The sequence below is a fragment of the Antechinus flavipes genome, chromosome 1, assembly GCF_016432865.1.
Source record: "Antechinus flavipes isolate AdamAnt ecotype Samford, QLD, Australia chromosome 1, AdamAnt_v2, whole genome shotgun sequence".
Taxonomy (NCBI): domain Eukaryota; kingdom Metazoa; phylum Chordata; class Mammalia; order Dasyuromorphia; family Dasyuridae; genus Antechinus; species Antechinus flavipes.
The window spans coordinates 401,500,829-401,525,506 of NC_067398.1; the positions used below are offsets into that span (position 1 = coordinate 401,500,829).

Sequence of the window (24,678 nt, forward strand, 5' to 3'; positions counted from 1 at the left end):
GATATATAAAATAAGAATACAAATCAACATTTACTGATAATAAATCACTATTTTGAAACTCCCACATTCAGTTAAACAACCTCATGTAGGGGTCAAGATCCCCAGATTAAGACAGTTTGGTCTGTGATGATCTTATATTGTTCATAGTCTTTCCTTATCCTCTTTAATATTTTGCAAATTAGCTATGTAGAGTGTCAATGTTCTTGCTAATATAACTGTATATGCCTACATATATGCATATATACATACTAACTATTTGTGTTCCTGGACCACCCTGACTCTATTCCATTGATTCACTGGCATTGATAATCCTATATAGTGGAGACAATTCTACTAAGAAATAGCCAGAAGCCAGACTGAGGAGGCAGTCCAAACAATAGATAAGCATTTGCAAAATCAGGACTTTGGGTTTGCCTATTTAAGGAGATTCATTTTTGCTGTTGTTGTTTTAAAGGCTGAGCAACTTTTATGCTCCTTTGGCCTTCTATTTGTGTCTTTGCTTCATATCAGTGAAATTTATGTAAAACATGATTATAGAGTGAGTCAATATTTATTCTTTTATCTGTTTTCCATTATTCAACATCCATAGATCAGAAACTGTTTTAAGTATGCCTTATATCTTCTCATTTTTATTCTTTTAATTTTGCATTAATTTTGATATTTTCTCTGGGAATTTTATAAATAAGTAAAATTGTTTATTTTGTTGTTTTTATTGAATAACATTTTGTTTATTCTTAAAGTGATTACCACTTTAAAACTTTTTTGTATTTTTCTCTTTTTTTTCTTCTTGTTTCCCCTCCAAAAAAGAAGTTGTTTCATTACTTATATGTAGCCTTCCAGAGATTTGTCTTTGATGGCTCAATTTCTCTGAATAGAAAATAAAAAGTTTCTTCACCATTGGTTTAGACACATATGTGAATTAAATGATAATGTTTAAGACTGGTAACCCTTTTAATTTGAAAATATGAAAAATTAGATCTAGAGTTCTGAAATTACTTAGAGAAAAATATAACAAATCATTAGTAAAAATGTTGAGGAGGGGAAGGAAATAATTATTTCCAATATAACATCCTTTGAAACTGTTTTCAAGAATGAATACTTGGTCTACAGACAGTGCATTAGTAAGAAACAGAAAGGTGTTTTATATGCTCAGGCTTTTATTTTGTCTCTCATTCTTTATGCCAAATGCTATGAATTATGTCTTATCATACAGGTTACCTGTAAAGCTGCTTCTGCTTCTTCTAAGGCAGGTTTTGCAGCTTCTAACTTCTCTTCAGCAATTGCTTTGTCTGCTGAAATGCTATCAACAATTGCCTGGGCTTTATCCTTCACCTTTTGGACCTCAGCCTTCACCTTCTCTGCAGCTTGAGCTTTCACAGTCACTTCTTTCAGAACCTAACTCAAGGCAAAAAAGATAACTATGAGAGAAGCCAACAAAATATCTGCAAAGGTACATTTTAACTTTTTTGTTCTTTTGTTAAAGCTACCATCTTGTTCAATTTTTCATATCTAAAACAATTAGCCTCATTGAAATGGAAACAAAATTATTATTCACCATGTTATAATTATTGGTTGCTAAATATAACTATATATATGTATATAATATGAGGTATAATATATAAAGTATATCAAAATGTATAAAGTATAAGAAATACCTAATTATATCACAAACTCCTGGAAAATAGAAGACAAATGAATGTTTTATGTGAAAGTAATGTATGCTTATCAGGGCACTTACTGTATCAGCTTTATCATTAGCAACTTGTAGCTCTTTTTCTTTCACTTCCAGTTCCTTACTAAGGGCTGCAACTGATTCAGAAGCTTCTTTGAGTTTTTCCAATCCAGTATTCATCCTGGAATCCCACATCAAAATTACTATTATTATTTTGTAATTATACAGCAGTGCCCTAATAATTACTCTTTCCATATCTAAACACACACATATATTTATGTATATATATAATATATATACATATATGCATATATTATGATACATCTCACATATATTTATCATAAAATATATCTTACATACTACACCTTATATTATAAGGTTAATATTTACAGACAGATATCCATACATATATGTGTAGTCATATACAATCCTACACTTGTGAGACATCAAGAATCAGTCAAAGAAACTAAAAAAATGAAAAATGGAAGAAAATGTGAAATATCTCATTGACAAAACAGCCAACATGGAAAATAGATCAAGAAGAGACAATTTTTAAAGTATCAGCCTTCATCTACACCCAGAGAGAGGACTGTAGGAAATGAATGTGGATCACTACATGACATTCTCACTCTTTTTGTTATTGGTCACTTGCATTTTGTTTTCTCATTTAGTTTCTTTTTTTGATCTGATTTTCTTATGCAGCAAGAGAATTGCATAAATGTTTATACATATTGGATTTAACATATATATTTTACATGCTTAAAATCTATTGAATTACTTGCCATTTAGGGGAGGGGGAGGGGGAAGAAGGAGAAAACCTGAAACACAAGGCTATGCAAGGATCAGTGTTGTCAAATTATCCATGCATATGTTTTGAAAATAAAAAGCTTTATTAAAAAAATATTGGCCTACCATCTAGATAGCATTCTACAAGAGTTCTGGAAAACTGCCCCCATATTCTAGAAACAGAGGGGGAAATTCTCATTGAAAGAATCAATCAACACCTTTGGAAAGAGATTCCACAAGGAAAACCCCAAGGAACATTGTTGTAAAACTACAAAACTATAATCTCAAGGAAAAAATACTGCAAGCTGTTAGACAAAAACAATTCAAATATCAAGGAGCAATAGTCACAATTACTCAGGATCTTTCAGTTTCTACAATAAAGGATCAGAGGGCTTGGAAAACCAAAAGATCTGGGATTACAACCAAGAATTAACTACCCAGTGACATTCAGCATCATTTTTCAGGGAGGAGATGAAGCTTCAAAGAAGTAAGAGACTTTCAATCTTTTCTATTGAAAACACCAGAATTAAATAGAAAATTTGATCTACAAACACGACTCAAGAGAACTATAGAAAGGTAAAAGGAGAAAATACATATACATATATATATAAACTTTAAATATATATATAAACTTTATATATATATACATATATATGTAAACTTTAAATATATATATATATATATATATATATATATATATATATATATATATATATATATATATATATATATATATATAAAGTTTAAACTATTTGCATCTCTAGATGGGAAAACAATATTTGTAACTCTTGAGAACTATATCTGCCACAGGAGCAGACAGAGGTTCTGGACTGAGGATATGATTGTGAATGGACTCTGATGTGATGACATTAAAGAAAAAGACAATAAGGGGTTAAAAAAAAAAAAAGGTCTGTACTGCAAAAAACAATAGGAAAGGGAAGGCATAAAGGAACAATTAGTTCACACCAAGAGGTTCTAAAGACATATTAAAATGGAGGGAATAAAAGAAAGGAGGATGAGCATTGTCTGAAGTTTGATCTTGTCAGTTTTGGCTCTAAGAAGGAATAGCTTAATGATTCAATTGAATAAAAAAAAAATTTATTTAATCCTATAAAGAAGGAGGATAAAGAGGAAAAGAAAAGAGAGGTACAGGATAGAAGGGAGGGCAGAAATACTAGGGGAAGAGTTAAGAGAAAGAGAGAAGGTTGATAGAAGATAAGATAGTAGGTGGGGTGGGTAAAAAAGTACAAGACAAAGGACAGGGTGTGGAAAGAGAGAACAAAAGTATATTGGGGGGGGAATAGGATGGAGGGAAATATAGAGCTGGCGATCATAATTGTTACTGTGAATGGAATGAACTCCCCCATAAAACAGAAGCAAATTACAAAATGTACTAAAAACAGAATCCTACAATATGTTATTTAAAAGAAACACATTTGACACAGAGACAACATATGGAATAAAGATAAATGGCTGGATCAGAATTCATTATGCTTTAGCTAAAGTAAAAGAAAAAAGGAAGAGTAGCAATTCTGATCTCAGATAAAGCAAAAAATAAAAATTGATTTTATTATAAGAAATAAGGAAGGAAAGTACATCTTGATAAAAGGTACCATAAACAATTAAGTAGTAATGATACTAAATGTGTATACACCAATAGTTGAGCAGACAAATTCCTAGAGAAGATTTTAATCCAGTTACAAGAAAAAAAAATAAAGAGCAAAACTATTTTAGTGGGAGACCTTAATCTTCCCCTCTCAGAATCAGACAAATATAACCATAAAAGAAACAAGAAAGAAACTAGGGAAGTTAATAGGATCCTAGAAAATCTAAATATGATAGATCTTTGGAAAAAAAATTGAATAGGGGCCGAAAAGAATATACCTTTTTTTCAGCAGTAAAAGGCACCTAGACAAAAATTGACCATGTATTAGGGCATAAAAATCTTATGCAAAATCTTATGCAAATCTCATGCAAAAAGGCAGACATAATAAATGCTTCCTTTTCAGACCACAATGTAGTAAAAATTATATTCAATAAAGGGGCAGGGAAAGATAGACTAAAAACCAATTGGAAATTAAATAACCTAATTCAAATAATGAGTGGGTTAAACAACAAATCATAAAAACTATCCATAATTTTATCCAAGAGAATGACAATAATGAGACAATGTATCCAAACTTTTGACTTGAAGCCAAAGCAGTTCTTAGGGGAAATTCTATAACTCTAAATAGCTACATAAATAATACAGTGAAAGAAGAGATAAATGAATTAGGCATGCAACCAAAAAAGCTAGAAAAGCAACAAATTAAAAATCCCTAATTAAATACTAAATTAGAAATTTTGAAACTCAAAAAGACAGCTTAATAAAATAGACTAAGAAAACTGCTGAATAAACTAAACTAAGAATTGGTTTTATGAAAAACTATCAAAACAGATAAAACTTTGATTAATTTGATCAGAAAGAGGAAAGAAACAAACCAAATCACCAACATCAAAAATGAAAGGGATGACCACCACCAATAAGAAAAAAAGAAATTAAAGTAATAATTAGCATTTATTTTGCCCAGCTCTGTGGCAGCAAGTCTGACAATCTAACCAAAATCGATGAATATTTGCAAAAATATAAATTTCCCAGATTAACATAAGAGAAATAAAATACTTAAATAGTACTATTTTAGAAAAAAAAATTGTACAAGACATTAATGAATTCTCTAAGACAAAATCTCCAGGACCAGATGGATTTGCAAGGGAATTCTACCAAACATTTAAAGAATAATTAATTCCAGTACTATGTAAACTATTTGCAAAAATAGGTAAACAAGAAATCCTGTCAAATTCCTTCTATGGTACAAATATGGCACTGATACTAAACCAGGAAGGGTCAAAACAGAGAAAGAATATTACAGACCAATCTTCCTAATGACTATTGACACAAACATTTTAAATAAAATATTAACAAAGAGATTACAGCAACTTATCAGCAGGATAATACACTATGACCAAGTAGAATTTATATCAAGAATACAGGGCTGGTTCAATATCAGGAAAACTATTATCATAATCAACCATATAAATAACCAAACCAACAAAAATCATATAGTAACATCAATAGATGCAAAAAAAGCTTTTGACAAAACACAACCCCCATTTCTATTAAAAAACACTAGGGAGCTTTCCTTAAAATAATAAGCAGTATCTATCTAAGACCTACAGCAAGCATTATTTGTAATGGAGAGAAGCTGGACACATTTCCAATAACATCAGGGGTGAAACAAGGATGCTATTGTCAACACTATTATTCAATATTGTATGAGAAATGTTGGCTTTAGCAATAAGAAAAGAAAAATAAATTAAAGAATTAGAATAGGCAATGAGGAAATAAAGCCATTAGTCTTTGTCGATGATATTACAATATACTTAGAGAATCCTAGAAAATCATCCAAAAATCTATTGGAAACAATTCACAGATTTAGCAAAGTTACAGGATATAAAATAAATCCACACAAATCTTCAGTATTTCTATTTATTACAGACAAAGCCCATCAGCAAGAGATAGAGAAATTGCATTTAAAATTACTGTAGAAAAAAAAATTCTTTATCTTGCCAAGACAAACCCAAGAATTATATGAACACAATTACAAATCATTTTTCACACAAATAAAATCAGATTTAAACAACTAAAAATATCAATTGTCCATGACTAAGCTAAAAGGGAAACTGAGGTAGACAAGTTAAATGACATGTACAGATTATGCAGCGCTTAAGACCCTAAGGCTAAATTTATATATATGTTCCTGTCTCCAAGGCCAATGCTCAATCCAGTACACCACCAGCTAACTATAAAAGCTAGAGTTTACATAGAACTTACCTATTGGCCAACGTCTGTACTTCAGCATGCTTTTCTTTATAAATATGCTTATAGCCTTGAATAAAAGAGAGGTATGATTTGGGAGTCACATGAGTAGAACGTCGATATCTTTGGAAATATTCAACACATTTTTCAGCCACTCCATCTTGAAAAGAGCCCATGCATTGAACAATTTCTTTTTTTATTTCACAAGTGCAGTCAACATCATAAGAAGAGAGAAAATGTTCAGACACTAGAAATAAGACAATGGAAGTGTTAAGAATGCACCTTTCTCCTTTCATTAACTTACTACCACTGTGACATTTAGATAAGTCATTTGTCCTCTTGGAAGCTTAAGTTACTTCATATGCAAGATGAAGAATTATGTGACCTTTAAGCTCTTTTCATTTCAAATCACATGCTCCTGTTATCCTAAGTATCATAAATATTATAATTTTAAAAAATTATTTAAAAAGTGTATTAACTATTAAGAGCTGTACAAATTTAACATTTCAAAGCCACCTTTTTCTCAAATATGGAAAAATGTCTTGTAGGTTTTGAGGTTCTATGTCATTTTAAAAGAGATGGGGGGGGAGAGAGAGAGAGAAAGAGACAGAAACAGATTCATTTTCATTTGGTTTTTTCTTTTGTTATGCTTGAAATATGAAATCTAAAGCTAAGCAGTAACCTTCTTCTCTGTACAGGGCTTCTTCATTCAGGAGAATCAGCCTCTCGTGAACATTCAAGTGGAACTTGCAAGTCTGCTTGCCAGCAAATCTGTTTTATAGCTTATATAGGTGCATGACTTCTACAAATAACTCAAGAGTCAGAGCCCACATGGCACTCATATTTAACAGTGTCACTACCTTCTTCACTCAGCACTTGTCAGGCATTTAATTCTTTTAGATGCTGACTGCATCTTGTAAGTGGAAATGTCCATCACTAAATTATGTTATGCCTAAGCCATCTTGTCCTTAGCTGTGGCAGCTGGCCATGTATAATCTCCTAAAATTTATAGCATCCTTTAGAAATATTTAAGTAAAAAGCTGCTCTTGGAAGAACATTAACTGCTCAACTATTCTAAATATAGCACCCACTATATTACCTTATAGCTTTCCCCTGAAAATGGCTCTGTACTTACCAAGGTTAATCAGTCAATTAATCAAGAAGCATGTACTTAGTTTCTATTCTGTATATGTATACCTGATCCAAATACTCTGAGATAGAAAACATAAAACAAGGTCCCTACCCATACAGTGCAAACAAACTAATAAAGCCCTTATAAATGCTTCATGGTATGCTTGAGAAGCAACTAATGGAGTTGCCTCAAATCTACTGAAGACATAAGTATTTAATAATGGAAGATTAATAACAACTCTATACATAAAAATATGAGAATAAAAAAAAAAGAAGGAATAGAATACATTTTTCTCATATGAATAGCATCAGATTTTTGTTTGTTTTTAGGAAGGAAATGAGACAAATAACACCTTTGTTATTATACTGAAAATAGCCAAAGGTAATCAAAACTCCAGCAGCCTGTCTATTACATTTTTTCATGTTCATTCTTTCAATATTTCCAACTGTCTCAAAGCATCCCCAGGGCCAAATGCAAAAACTAAATAATACACAGTTTATGGCTAATATAGATGACAAGTAATAGAGGACCTAAATTCAAATCCTAATTGTGTTGAGCAAATAATTTTTAATTTAAAATAACTAAATTTAATAATTCTCATTTGAAATAATTTTAATATTTTTAAAAATTATATTTATGCTTTTTTTTACATCTGGAGTAGCAAACTCTCACTACCTTGTAATTTATAAACTTAGAAATGTTTCTGACACATTAATATATTAAGCAACTTGCCCACTGTGGAAATTTCATCCATTTAAAGTATTAATGAGTTGCTTAAGGCACTTAAACGTTGGCTGGTTTGCCCACAGTAGCTGGTTCCAAGGTGAACTATAAACTAGGCCAAAATGGATCTTAATTCATTTCTTGCAAAATAAATATCCATCTTTTCACAATATCCTTCCCAGTGGCATGAGGGAGAATATCTGTGGGGCCCTTAAGAAAATATGAAAAGATGTTCCAAGAAGAGTACCCACATGCTTAATGGGATTACTAGCAAGCACTATTATAATGTAAGAATTATCTTATGTATTATCTTATCTATGTAAGTAATGGAGATCAGTTAGACTCTGTTGGAAAATATACATAATCTGATGCACTTTGAAATTTCAATCAAATGAACTACCATTGGGCCACACAAGAAAACAAATAGAGGAAGCCTCTATTGAAAAGAGCCTGTTTTGATTTTCAGGAAGTTCAAGTCAGGATCTAAAAGTGCTTGTAGGCTTCTTAACTGCGTTTGGAAAATGGAATAAATGTGACCTCTACAGAAGCCATAAACACACACACACACACACACACACACACACACACACACACACACACACCTTTTACTGGGAAAATGCTCATATATGTATAGTTGTATTGTGGTGATATTTTTCTAAATGGTTGTTATATATACCATCATTTCTTTTTATCCTTGAAAATTATTTATAAGCTTTGAGATGAACAGTGGTATTTAGATAGAAAAACCAAACTGTTCTATAATCTAAAATGAGAATCAATTCACCAAAGAGTTGACTTAATTATAGATGCAGCTTCCACAGAATTTGTTTCAAACTATTTCTGGATGAGGAAAGATATGAAGGGGCATTTTAAAATAGTAAATGAATATCACATCTAGAAGAATGTTAATGACTACTATTTTTTTCAGAGAGTTAGCAGAATTTTACTGAGGTTAATTTATTTAGTAGTGATTTGGGGAGTACAGAAGTACAAAAAGAAATATGAAACAAGAAAATGAAGGTAATTGGAAAACAGAAGTAACCAGGCACTAGATATTGCCAGGACTGAAAATTTTAAATAGTAACAATAACCTTTAGAAATACATCTAGTAACTGACAACTATGAAATAATTTTATCTTTAGCAATGTATCTAGATGAGTTTTTAAAACTCATTTGTTTAAAGAAATATTGTTTTAAAAGCTTACTTTAAAAGAATTACAAAAGTATAATACTCATTTCTAAACTTCTATAAAGCAAGATAATGTATATGCATACCATCATATTTAGACCATGAAAAAATATTATTGCCTTTTAAAATAAATGAATCATAAAAAAAAAAAGCTTCAAAAATATATAGAGCAGGATTCCTTCTACCAATCAAGAGAGTTCTCATGCAAAATGTTCTCAATGTTATTATCTATTGGTGTGACAAAATATAATGCCCTGAGTCATAATCAGCACACTGTAACTAAGGCTGCATCTATGAAAACTTATCCAATACTTTCTTCAGATATCTTAGTCCTGACCTTGCACTTAAGTGTGTAATAGCAATTCAAGTAAATAAGTTGTGCATCTTTAAGATGTGAGGATAGGACTAAATGACCTCTAAGGTCCCTTTCAATACTAAGTCATCCCATGAAACAAAATTTTTTTCACCACCTTTAAAATATACACTTGAAGCAGAGAATAACAATGATTATAAAGATGGATTGAGGTGAGAGGGAAGGGAGTGATGCTAATCTGAAGACTACCAAATAATATGTTATAACAATTATAAAGGCCACCTTGGCAAATCTTGACATACAACAATGAAATTATAAAAATCTTGAGAAGGGACTTTGAACCTAAGAACTAAGTTGTGCATTTATTCAATAATACTCACAGGGAGCTCTCAGATTTATTGGTAGAACCAAGCCATGGACAGGGAGGAGAGGGACAAAAAGATTCTTCACATATCTATATCATTATGTCAGAATGGAGAATTCACACTAATACAGTAAACAGTGGTAGGAAAATAGATATCATCAGATACCATTGGCACAATCCCCTCAGAGATCCCAGAATCTCTTCTTTGAATGTAATTTCACCATTATTCTATAAAACATTTGCTCATGGCAAGACAAAAGGTAAGAAGAGGGAGACGTCATCTTTCTTTGGGTTCCCTTGGGTAAATGGCCATTGAAGTATTATTCATCTTGATCATTATGGGATACAGAAGGAAATATGATTGTGTCCAAAGATATGTAGGTCTCAGAGGAATTAGCTTTCTGCATATCTATGATATCTTATGAAGACTTTCTGAGAAGATGCCTGTTCCAGAATCATTGGGTTTCTAACAGTAAGATGAATTGAAGTGAGAAGATAAGAAAGGCAGTAACATTAACTTGAATACTACCAAAGTTTTACATTAACTTTATGACTAAACATTCACTGATGAGAACCTCAAGTGATTGGTAGCATTGGGATTATAGTAATCAAAGGACAAATCTGAGAGATGCAATAAAGTAAAAAATCAATAAGATTTAATTGGTTAGAATAAAGGATAAAGAACTTAAAGGTACCTTCTGGTAACTTGAATAATTATGATTCTATTAAAAATAAATTAAGAATTTAGGAAGGGGAGATCATTCCCATTCAAATTGATTAACTTAGCTGAAATCATTGGTCATCTATTTCCCATAATGCCATGTTTTGTTTTTTCAGACTAATTTTCACCATAACTAGAAAATACATTAATTACTCTGTATTTTGTATTTCTTTCCACATTAAATGATTTTGATAATCTTATTTTATCTAAATGGACTTAAATTTGTACAATGCAGGATAAATATAAAAACCTCTTTTTTAATGGTCTAGTTTAATGGACTAATTAAACCTCATATTTCAAATAGATAATAAAATATTTAGAAAACCATATAAGGATATATAAGCACTTCTTGTTATTTTACAATAGGAATATTAATTTATAAAGAATTCTGTACTGTTCAAAAGTGTTTGATACATTTTAAAGTATATAACTTAAATTAGATTCCATACTTCCTTCTCATACTTAGTCCCTTCCTGAAAAGGGAAGAAATTGGACTTCAGTGTAGTAGAAAAGAAGCTAGACAATTAATCAATTTTTTTTTTTCCTTTTGATTGTCAGTGACATTAAATTACATGGTAAAAAATTTAGGAAATACTATAGACCCAGAACACTAATACAAAAATTACATATTTACCAGCAACCAGAGCATCTTTAGGCCATCGACTAAACCAATCTGTAGTACATCCTGAGATAAGTGCAGGGAACTTCAGGGCTCGATTTCGGAATTTTTCACCAACTGGAGAAAAGCAAAGTACAATATGGAGATTCTGTCGGACCCTGCTCATGAAGTAGTCATATAAATTCTCATTTGTTGGAGGCCGTCTGGGGTACTCTTTTTTCATGACTGATATAAGATCACTATTAATTTCATCAATTTCATCACGAGCAAATAGGTTAGAAACCTTAAAAAGCAAATACAAATATATAATTCCAGTGTTAGGAAAATATGATATAAAATTTCAAATTAATTCTATCCAAGATATATCCTGATCAATGACCAGGTGTTAACACTTCATTTCTGTTCTCAAACTCACTTTTTTTAATTGTAAAGAACTTAATATGATATCTACATCTATTCTGCAATATGTGAATAATTTTGTGACATTATAAAATATATAAGCTTCTTATATTGTATAAGTATATGAATTTTCTCACTCTGAGTATATGAATTTTCAAATGCTCATTTCTATATTTTCTTTGAGAGTTATTCTTCAACAAGCAAAGCCTTTTATCAGCACTTACCACTGAACTCTTAGTGACACCATTACTCTGACAGAACAAAACATGAAAAACTATAAAAGAATAGGAGACAAAAACATGAAAAACAAATCCACTCCTACCTCACCAGATGATAAAACATTATTCATATATTCCAAAAACGACTCATCTTTAATCTCATTGTCAGTGAAAATAAAGCTGATTCCTTTGCCTTGCTGACCTGCTGTCCTATATAAAAGCTTCAGGTCATCCATCAGATTTGATGTACTATAAGATCTAAAATAATAATATGAGAATGTCATTGACAAAAACCTCATCACAATATATTAAAAATAATATCTGCTCCACCCTTTTTATCTAATGTCAAGGAAAAAAACTTCACTACATAGAATATCCAATCAGATGAAAGGTTTTACTGGAAATGTCCTGAGTGACCTCTATATTTTAAGTACTATTTCTACTATTAGCATCATTATATTTTCTAAGAACTTGGGGATGTATGTCCACTATATTCAACTTCATGCAACATTGAATGTTGTTTTAGTATTTAAAAAATTGATCAAGAACATCTTCCATTTGTTCCAAATGAAGCCACAAAGATATTTTTATTTTTAGCCCCTATCATTAACATTATATACACATGAAAATCTTTATTTCTCCTTTACCCTCTTTTTAATTTTTCAATTTGGTGCTGCCTTTTCCCTCACCATTCTCAGGATTAATAGCTTTAAAAACTGCCAATTCCTATCCTTTTATATTATATCGCATAATAGTTCACTAAGGTTTGAATATGATACATCTCTTTAGCTTTATGTTCTAATTCTAGCAAATTTTACACATCATAGTAAGAATAACTAAACACATCCATTGTAATTAAAGCACAATGCCTCTGGAATCAAGACATGGAAGATACATATTTAAACTGCCCTTTCTTACATATGAGTCAGGGCACATTGGAATTGAGGAGTAAGAAACAGACAATTTATAATTAGAAATGATTAAATAAAATTATTTCTTAGTTATCAGCAGAGAACTTATTTTAAAGTAATTATTTAGGGGATAGTAACTTTTTGTGCTTGCTAATAAGCCTGGTTTTACTATTAAGATAGACTTTTTACTTTAGGAAACAGTGAGACTAACCAAAATAATTTCTTACCAGTCATAGAAAGTTAAAAAGTTGACTCAGAGTTAGATATAAACTTTTATCACAACAAAGAACAGATATGATTATGTATATATGTCATTCAGAAAATGTCTGATGGTAATTGACTTTGAGGAACCAAAGCAGAATAATATTTGCTAAGCACCCATCTAAATCTGGTTCTATGGCAGACATTTCATAAATGAAATTTAAAGATTAAATGAAATTTAAACTCTAGGTGCTTCCATTTTAAATACCATATCAATGGTTCAAATATTCAGTGAAATATTTTCAAAACAAATAGAATGAGGGTAATAACTTTTTTAAAATTATATTTACCATTAAATATTAATTTAAATAAATTATGTCAAATAAATATTTTGCAATTTAGTGTTTAGCATTTAATAAATTGCATTCATGGTTCTTTCTCTGACTCCCCTACAGAGACTTTGATTGGGATGCTTCTCCTGCCAACCATAAAGTTACCAAGACATCAAAAAATTTTAGCAATGCTTCTGTTGTCAAGCAATGACAGGAATGTACTGAATCAATACTTATTCTAGTATAAAAATTAAAATTTTTCAATTAATTCAAAAAATGAGAAAATATCAACGAGGTTCTTCTATCAACAACAACACAGAGAAGCCTCTATTACAGAGTATTCCATATCTCTGGGGATAGCCATTTCCACCTTGAAAAGGAAGTACAACAATATCTCAATAGACTATGAAATACTGAACCAATATTACTATTATTTTTATTTTACAGAGTAGAAAATAGAGTTTGGGTAATTTATCCATAATGAAGATAGGGGGAAAAAAATCATAGTAATGCTTGTGTAGTTCATTCATTGCTTTTCTGCTTAAGGTATGCTTTACTTCTTAGTTTTACTCTTCTTCTACCTCCCAGAACAGATAAAGCTGTTGCTTTCAGTTTTTCCAGTAAGTGAGGGAATCAAGTATTGTCTGAATGGTTTTTCAAAAACAACTCTAGAGTTGAAGTCTAATTTCAGGTAGTTACCCTGAATTGATCACTGTTTTGGTTGATCATAACAACAGAAAGTTTCCTCAAGTATCATTTATAGACATCTGGCCTGAGCTTCACAAGTTACTATTGTTCAATCCTTCCTCAATCACATCTTGCCTGAATCCCTAAAATAATCTCTTGATTAACTTAACTCTAGTGCTTCTCCTCTAGCATATCTAATACCTAATTGCCAAACTAAATCTACTAAAATGCAGAATTAACTTTGCAGATCCCTCAAATGCTTTCCCTGGCTCACTATTACTCCTAGGATAAAATACAGAATAATTGACCTGGAATTTAATGTGTCCTACTCGCTAGTCCCCATCCAGTTTTCTAGTTCATTTTATTCCTCTTTACTTAATATCCATTCCAATCAAACTAGCCTACCACGTTTTCCCCATACAAAACATTGCATCCCCTGCTCAGTAGGATTTGGCCATATCAAAAATGTATACCCCTTTATCTAAAACTGGTAAAATCTACAACTTTACACTGCTCAAATATCTTCTCACTTAGATGTTCTCATTCTCATTCACACTCTCTTTCTCTTTCTCTCTCTCTCTCTCTCTCTCTCTCTCTCCCCCTCTGTTTCTGTCTCTCTGTTTCTCTGTCTTTGTGTATCATGTGTTTCTCTCTGTCTTTCTCAGTCTTTACTTCTCTTTCTTTCCACTTTGCTTCCTCCACACACACCCCTCCACCTCCACCCCCCAGCTTTCACTTCTTTCTTCTTTCTCTCTGTGAGTATGTAGGTGTGCATAAGCAACTTTGTATTATTTTCTATATATCTTTGCATTTTCATTTGGCCATAATATAGCCATCAAAAATAATCCTCCCAAAGGAAGAGATTATTTCATTGTTCTTTTTGTGGGGAAAGGGGAGTTGTTTATTTGTTTTTATCTCTAGCACCTAGATCAGTGAATCCTTACTATTTCTTCTTTTTTTCTTATCATTATAATTCATACCTACTAATTTATTCTGTCTTTGCCCCCAAAATTCCATATACTATCTTTCTTTATTCTCCTTTCTCATCAAACATTATTCTTTATTATGTTTTTGGTATTAAAATGCACTAAAAAGGAGATACCCAATACACATAAAAAAATGAGGAGGGGATTGTTACATGTAAAGACTATTTTCTTAAATTACATTTTTGAGATTGTTATAGACTACAGACTAAGATACATTTCTTCAATTATATTAATTTCTGACCAATATATCACTGTATTTTTTCATGAACTGACACAACTAACTCTAAATAAGGCTGAGTTTTTTATAAGTAATCTACTTCACATTCATTAAATGAGACACACAGAAACAAACCTTGTTAGAGTGATCTGGAAGTAATCATAGCCAGCAATAAATGATGCCAGTCGAGTCAGACTCTGTTTTCCTGATCCACCCACACCCACAAGAAGAGCATTTCCACGAGGTGTACGAAGAACACGGGAAATCTGAAGCACAAAATGAGCGAAGTATAAATGCTATTTAAACTATGTGATTAAAGGCCATCCGCAAATTTCAAATAGGTTGTCTTCTAAAATTTGCATATGAATCATATAAATTTGACTTGGAGCTCAACTCATGTTCTCCTTGAAACAATATTATAGGATTAGGTAGATGGTGCAGTAGATAGAGCACTTAACATTTATTAGTTATGTGACCCTATGAAAGTCACTTAACTCCAGTTGCCTTGCAAAAAAAAAAAAAAAGAAAAGAAAAGAAAAAAAAGAAACAATTTTATACATTATTATTAAGGTTGGTTCCTAATTCATGTCAATTTGATTAAAAAACATGATATGCTGATAACTTCAGCTATAAATAAAAATGTACTCTCTGCCTTAATAGATTTTATAATCTGGCAAAAATTAAAAATACTTATTTAGAGTTCCTTTGGACCACAGTAGTCTGTTTTTGTTCCAGACATGTCCAATAGTTTTATTATTTTTTTTATTTTACCTTTTTATTTATAAGACATATGCATAGGTAAATTTTCAGTATTGACTCTTACAAAACCTTCTGTTCCAACTTTTCCCCTCCTCTCCACCTCCTCCTCTAGATAGCAGGTAGACCAATACATGTTAAATATGTTAAAGTATATGTTAAATGCAATATATATATATAGATAGATAGATAGATAGTTATCTTGCCACACAAGAAAAATCGGATTTAGAAATAAGGTAAAAAATAACTTGAGAAGGAAAACAAAAATGCAAGTGGACAATAATAGAAGGCATGGAAATGCTATATTGTGATCCACACTCTTTTCCCTTAGTTCTTTTGCTGGGTGTAGTTGGTTCTCTTCATTACTGAACAATTGGAATTGATTGGGTTCATCTCATTTTTGAAGAGAGCCATGTCCATTAGAATTGATCATCATATAGTATTGCTGTTGAAGTGTATAATGATCTCCTGGTTCTGCTCATTTCACTCAGTATCAGTTCATATAAGTCTTTCCAGGCTTTTCTGAAATCATCCTGCTGGTCATTTCTTACAGAACAATAATATTCCATAACATTCATATACCACAATTTACCCAGCCATTCTCCAATTGATGGGCATCCATTCATTTTCCATTTTCTAGCCACTACAAAAAGGGCTGACACAAACATTTTGGTACATCAGGTTTCTCCCCCTTCTTTAAGATTTCTTTAAGATTCTTTAAGATTTAAGATTTCTAAGTAGTAACACTGTTGGGTCAAAAAGTATGCACAGTTTGATAACTTTTTGAGCATAGTTTCAAATTGCTCTCCAGAATGGCTGGATGTGTTCACAGTTCCATCAACAATGTATCAGTGTCCCAGTTTTCCCACATCCCTTCCAACATTCCGCATTATCTTTCCCTGTCATTCTAGCCAATATGACAGGTGTGTAGTGGTATCTCAGAGTTGTCTTAATTTGCATTCCTCTGATTAATAATGACTTGGAGCATCTTTTCATATGCTAGAAATAATCTCAATTTCTTCTTCTGAGAATTGTCTGTACATATCCTTGACCATTTATTAATTGGAGAATGACTTGATTTCTTATAAATTAGAGTCAATTCTCTATATATTTTGGAAATGAGGCTTTTATCAGAACCTTTGACTGTAAAAATGTTTTCCCAGTTTATTGCTTCCCTTCTAATCTTGTGTGCATTAATTTTGCTTGTACAAAAACTTTTCAGTTTAATATAATCAAAATTTTCTATTTTGGGATCAATAGTGATCTCTAGTTTTCTTTGGTCATAAATTCCTTCCTCTTCCACAGGTCTAAAAGGTGAACTATCCTATGCTCTTCTAATTTATTTATAATCTCATTCTTTATACCTAGGTCATGAACCCATTTTGACCTTATCTTGGTGTATGGTATTAAGTGTGGGCCAATGCCTAGTTTCTGCCAGACTAATTTCCAATTTTCCCAGCAGTTTTTGTCAAACCATGAATTCTTATCCCAAAAGCTGGGGTCTTTGGGTTTGTCCAACACTAGATTATTAAAATTATTGACTGTTTTGTCTTTTGAACCTAACCTATTCCACTGATCAACTAATTAGTCTATTTCTTAGCCAATACCAAATGATTTGGGTGCATGTCCAATATTTTTAGTCAATTTCTTGGGTAAAGGAGCAGATATAATGTTTAGGAATTTTGCAGACAGCACTCATTTGGGAAGAATAACCATTACATTGAATGACTGAAGAATCTAAACAAATCTCAGCAGGTTAGAATGATCGTAGGAATCAAGTAAGACAAAAATTAATAGTGACAAATATTATCATTTTCATTTGTTCAAAAAACCAACCTTACAAGTACAAGATGAGAATATATGTCTAAACAATATTCCATGTGAAAAGAACAAAGGTTTCACTGTATTGCAGGTCACTATAAATTAATAGTACAACATGAGAGTAATAAAGCTAATGCAATCTTGAGCTCAACTAAAAGAAAAATAGTATAAAGAAAAAGAAAGCAATAGTCCTTTTATACTCTCCATTAATATGACTATGGTAGAAATAACATTATTGGGAAATAACAAAGTTGGGAAATCAGGATGACAAGAGGATAAAAAGAAATGCTTGAAGAAATCAGTTTAAAGAAATAATTATATTTAATGCATCTGAAAGTATGTTATATAAAATATGAATTTGACTTCTTTTTCTTAGTTCCAGTAAGTATAACTAAGAAAAGTGAATGAAAATTATATAAAAAGTAGAATTAGGTTTGAGACAATAAAAAGATTCCTAACTTGAATTTTCCAAAATCAAAATGTGATCCCTTAAAAGACAGAAAATCCTCAATGCTTTTCAAGAAAAGAAAGGACTACCATTTGTCAGAAATACTTTATAAAGAACACTTGTTTAGCCAAAAATAAGACTAGATTACTTTTGAAGCTAAATCTAACTCTGTGTGATTCTAGGCTTCTATGAGAATTTAGGTTGTAGACTAATAGAAGAAGTATTCCAGAAGCATTCTATTCATTCAGGAGGGATTTAACTATCATTAAAGTTCTGTAGAGAGACTAAAGGAACCTAGTGCTATGGCTCTCTGAAGTCCTGGTCATTTAGTTGAGAAACTGATATTAATTGGATTATGTATCCTCCAGTAAGGACCACAAATTATCTACAAAATTCTAAATTACTTGTGATCTGTACAAAAGAAGAAAATGAATTGTTAGATCCTTTGCACAAAGAGAAACAGAATTAAACATAAAATGTTTTATTTTATTTTGTTCCTCTACTTTTTTTGTCATTCAGTTAAGCATAAGAAAAGTACAGATAGGTTTTTAGGGAGCCCTAAAAACTAAAGTAAAATTAATCAAATTCAAAGGAAATGTAGATACAAATTGTTCTGATAATTCACCATAAAATTTGATTCACTGAGTATTGACAAGCCTTCCAGAGGGTTGCTGCAATTGAGAAGATGTGTTAAAAATTATAGACATTTTCAAATTCAACAAGCACTAAGGAGATAACTATCATTTGGTTCTAGTACTTTGCTATAATTAAAAAAAAACTGTTACAAATAATGTTGTAAATATGGGTCCTTTGTCTTTTTTTAATTTGGGGGGTTAAAAATCTAATAGTGATATCACTAGATCAACAAATATAAAGTTTTGGGATTTTGTATAATGTTACTAAATACACATACACAATTGTCTTCTGTTCTTTTTATAGTGGAAAATATCGTCTTTGTTCATCTTTATCATTTTTAAAATAATGAAAATAACAAAGTTATTTGAAAAAAACCTATTTTTCCACATATATAACTAACACTAATTTTCTGACCTCTAACCTTATACAATTACTACTCTATTTCTCATTTAACCATGGTAATCATTTACACATTTGTTTCCCTGCTTTAGCATCTCCTCTCTTCAATTCATTCTCTCCATCCATGGTATCAAACTCAGATAAAAAAAAACTGGTCCTCGTGGCTTCAAATTTATACTCACAAATTAATGTTATACATCTCTTCTATATGAATGTTAAAATAATTTTCCTAAGTCTAGATGTAATTATATATACATATAATTATATGTAGTTATACAATTCAAAAAATATTCAAAAAATTTGTTTCTTATACTTGAAATGTGCAAATTTGCCCTTTTCTGACCTCTCCTCTTATCTACTGATCTATCTCATTGATGCAAGACATCCTGATGTATAATGCAGTAAAATAAGGCTTGTGTAACTTCTTATATATGACTTAAAATTCCCAATTCTATAGAAAACGTGATCCTCTCTTTAAGATCACAAAGATAGATTAGCAAGTGTAAAGACAAGACTGGTTAATTAATCTGTATTTCTTCTAGCCATAGCATTTTAAATATTCTATGAAACTATTCCCTTCTTATTTTTTATTCCAGACCAGCTTTCGTTCACTTTCTTAAAAGAATTAGCTTCTGTTCTTTTTCAATTTTCCCTAAGACAAGAATATAAAAGAGTGGAAGATAATACCCTAAGGAAGAGGTTATTAATCGACTCTCTTAAGACAATTACTAGAAGAAAAATTGAGTTGAAAAGGAGAGATCATTTCTCTATATTAAGAACCCATAAATATTTGTTTGGGTGATTGAGTTATTTCCAATGGGTACATCAATCTTATCTTAAGTTTTAAACTTCATTAAAAACGGCTATGTTTACGTGTAATATTATTTATAGTAAAGGGTTATTCTTTCCTTTTCCCTACTCAAAGTAATTCATTAGTAAATAATTTATTCTCTCCATCCTGGGGTTGGGAGAGAAGAGGAATGAAGAGACAGACAAACAGACAGACAGACAAATAGGGTGGGAGTAAAGTACATAAATAAATGCTTGACAAATAAATAGATAGAGGGAAAGATAAAATAAAACCTGTTATGCTTGCTCATATTGCTTTGTTAAAGAGATCTTTCTTTGATTTGTTATACTCCTCAAAGGCAAATCTCAAGTGAAGCAAAACTGATAGCACTTCGTGTTTTAGAAACTTATGAGTATTAACTAAAAGCAGATAAATTCCTTGCTAAGTAAAGATTCAATAACATACACACCATGTTGTTTGTATTACTTTTAAAAGAAAAGAAAAACTTGTTCAAAATTTTATGGGTTTTTATTGTTATTTTTAAGATTCTTTGGTCATCAACAAGGATGAATATAGAGAGGCTTGGAGAGACTTACATGAACTGATGCTGAGTGCAATGAGCAGAAGCAGGAGATCATTATGCACTTCAACAATAATACTAAATGAGGATCAATTCTGATGGAAGTGGCTATCTTCGGTAATGAGAGGATCCAAATCAGTTCCAATTGAAGAGTGATGAACAAAACCAGCTACACCCAGCGAAAAAACACTGGGAAATGAGTGTGGACCACAACATTTGTACTCTTTCTGTTGTTGTTTGCTTGCATTTTTGTTTTTTTTTCCCCAGGTTATTTTTACCTTCTTTCTAAATATGATTTTTCTTGTGCAATAGATAACTGTATAAATATGCATGCATACATTGTATTTAACATATATTTTAACATGTTTAACATGTATGGCATGTCTGTCTGTCTGTCTCTTCATTCCTCTCCTCTCCCAACTCCTAAGGGAGAGTTCTGTTTTAATAAACTACTTATTATCAGCCCTCATTTACCCATGTAAATAAGCAAATGCTAAAAGCAAATATTAAACATTGTGTGCCAACGCACACAATGTATGTGCCAAGAAGAAAGTATAAAAACATATATATAATTCTTGCTATCTAGGAAGTTATATTGTCATTGATAGATCTGAGGGAGCTCACAATGGATGATGTCAAATTTTAAGCAATAAAAGACAAAGAAGAATTAGATGTTGATTGTATTAGAGATGAAAGAAGAGTAAAGTTTTTGACTAGTTGATGTGTGGGATGTAATGTGTCATAGATCAGAAATAAATGTGCTACATTGTGCTATAAATTTATTAAGGTTAGAGATCATATATTTGTAATGAACCCAATTGTCACTTTTTCCAGCAGTCTTAATCAGCTTGGGAATAGAAATTGAATGAACAGATATTGAGTTTGTTGAAATGGTGCAGAACAGAAAAAGAAGAAAAGAAAAACAAACAAGTGAAGTTGAGGGTTGTGCATTATTAAAAAAAGTATAGACTAACAAAATTATAAAGATAAAGTACAACTCAAATAAAGAGATATGAGAGGATATTCCCCACCCAATCATTACAGAAAGTGAAAAGTTGAAAGGTGTTACATATTATACTTCTTTTGGTTGTGATATTTTTTTCCTCTTTAAACAATACTTTTTGCTATGTGATAGGACTCTCTAGAAGACAGATGGGGATAATTCCAGGAATAATTATAATGATGTAAAAAAACAGAAGAAATAAATAAAAAAAACTTATTTTAAAAAATAAATGACATCAATAAAAATCTATCATGGTATGACCAAAAAAAAAAAAAAAAAGAAAAGAAAATCTAGGGACCTTTTCTAGAAAAACAGAATGCAAGAGATTAAGGCTTCCACAGACCTATTTTGAAATATTTTTTTGCCTATTGTTAAATATTCACTAATTTTGTTTTTGGTGTTCATTAAATTAAAAAAATTTAGAAAAAGAAAGATAAAAATTGTGTCAAGACTGTGAAGAGAAAATAATGAATCAAGCCCTGGAGTAATAGTATCCTATTCTGCCATCTGAAAGTCAGTAATCTCTACCTCAGGGCAGGGATAACAAAAAGGGAGGACAGGAAATCTTGCTGTGTTCCAACTAGGAATGATCTTTCTTCGCTTTACCCTCATAACACTTTTTTGTACCTTGTCTTTAACAGTTAATATATTCTTCCTTACATTATATTTTTTGCACAAATCTTATCTCCTTTACATAATTCTTGAAAGACAGGGAAAATATTCATCCTTATATTTTCCACCGTACTTTGTCCATGGTAGTTACCCATAAAGGCTTGATAAATTAATTGATTTAAACCTGAATTAAAATAAATTTTTCAAATAGGTGTTTTCTAGGATGCCAAAGGTAAGAAAATGGAAGATTTAAAAAGACAGTAAAGCAAAGGCATATTGCTTTGTTTTTGTCCTATGGATGTTGGACAACAAAGAGGAAATAAAATGAGATATGTTTCTGAATACAGAGAATTACCTGTGGTAAAAATAAATAACAAAAAGAAACATTTGATGTGAGGAAAGGAAATTACATGTATCACAGAATTTTCATTTAATTTATCATTTGTCTTCAATTACATTTTTATAGGTTTTTAGAACATCATAATAAGAAATTTTTTCGACTGAGTTTTGAACTCAAATGCCAATCATCTTCATTCTATATACCATATATACAAATTAAGTGTTTTTATTTTAAATATATAGATTCAATATGTTGAATCAAATCTAGAAAATAAATTATAATATAGCTTTGAATTTATTTTAAACTTTTTTCCTAAGAAATGAAAATTAAAAAGAGAACAAATTTTCAGGGGAGAGGAGCCAACTGTTGGTCACTTTCACAAGGCACTATTAGTAATATAGTAGGTACCTTAACTAAATGAATCATGGCATCTGCAAAAAACACCATGTCCATGCCAACTCCACGAATACTTTCATTGTATATTTGCAGAAACATATTTAAACGATCTCTCAGGTGATTAAAAGATTCAATTGGCTCATAAATTTTGGGCATGTCAACATTAGTTTCTTCTGAGTCTTCACCTAATATAGAAAATCAATGTTAATATTGATAAACAAAAATACAATTTTTCTTTCTCCCATCCAACTCAATCAATATATTTTATGTTTGAATAATTTTCCAATACATTATAAGTTTTCAAAATATTTAACATTATGTGTTTATGTTAAAGATTTAGTGAGACCTAATTTCTAAGAGGGAAAATTATTATGATTTTATTTAAAAAGCCATTTAAGGACATGAAAATTCACTGGGTACTACTATGCTGAATGACTTTTTGAACATCTTAAAAGTTTCTGTCATTTAAAAAAGGCAAAAATTTCATCATATCTCAAATGGCTCTGCTCATATATATGGAATAATTTTCATATGATAAAGGGAAAAAGTGTTTTGTAACATGATAAGTGTTTTGTATTTTAGTCTCTCTTTTTAATGTCAAAAAAGACTTACTTATAGAGCCCTTTTTAATAGATTTTATATTATATTATTTAAATTGTTCATTAATATTAAAATCCAAAAATATTATAAAGAAAAAGAAATTCCTTAAAATTGGAAAAGGCTACATATTTGGAAGTAAGCAACATCATTGTCATGTTAAGTATTATCCTTATTAAATTGTAGACTAATTTTTTTTGGTTGGAATTGGTAATTATCAAATACAAGTATTCTATCTCACAAAACATTTACCTTTATAAAACTTTCTTTTCTTCTGGCTTAATTTTAAATAAAACTTGTCAGCTTCTTCTTGTAGGAGGATAGCACCAAATGTATATATTGCATTAAACCTACTTTTTCATTATAGTTTAAAAACTTTTGATAACCACACATAATATTACCACATCTGCTAAAGATTCCCTGTCATCTCTAACCATTCTCAAGACATAAATGATATGGATAAAAAGCCATATTTTTTTTTTCTAATTGAAAAAAAAAACTGAAATCCATTCTCTATCTTGAATTGCTTCTGCCTGGAATAGGGAAAGTAAATCCATTTAAAATCAAACAAGAGAAAAATAATTACCACATTACTTTTTTCATGAAGAAAATAAAAAATATCAGTTAAGAAAAACCATTCAACAAAACTGTCATGGAATTACTTACACATTAACTTCTATTTCAACATTCTCCTACTTATAATCATTCTTTTTCTCCTGTAATTGCAATCTTCTCTTTTTGTTTTTTCCCATTTCAATTATTTGAGCACTGTCCTAGTGCCCACCTTTCATTCTAATAAATTTCTAATTCCCTATGTATATAATTTTCGCTCCTATCTATACACCTCAGAATTGATAGAAACTGATTTTTGAAATGTCTTCATAACATTGATTACACATATATGAAAACTGCTATTCAACTATATTTTGGGGGTAAACTTTTTTTCATTGTTTGCTTAGAATTTTTAGAATTAC

General features: G+C 30.7%; 1 protein-coding gene across 1 annotated transcript in view; it reads right to left on the reverse strand.

Annotated features, from left to right (window-relative positions):
* DNAH5 (dynein axonemal heavy chain 5) overlaps positions 1-24,678 on the reverse strand; it is a 290,296-nt gene that overhangs the window by 106,707 nt on the left and 158,911 nt on the right. The window contains exons 52-58 of the mRNA XM_051973471.1: positions 23,120-23,292; positions 15,462-15,592; positions 12,097-12,250; positions 11,391-11,658; positions 6,330-6,561; positions 1,739-1,853; positions 1,219-1,395 (exon numbers count right to left, since the gene is read on the reverse strand). Coding sequence (XP_051829431.1) covers positions 1,219-1,395; positions 1,739-1,853; positions 6,330-6,561; positions 11,391-11,658; positions 12,097-12,250; positions 15,462-15,592; positions 23,120-23,292 — 1,250 coding nt within the window. The remainder of the gene's footprint in view (positions 1-1,218; positions 1,396-1,738; positions 1,854-6,329; positions 6,562-11,390; positions 11,659-12,096; positions 12,251-15,461; positions 15,593-23,119; positions 23,293-24,678) is intronic.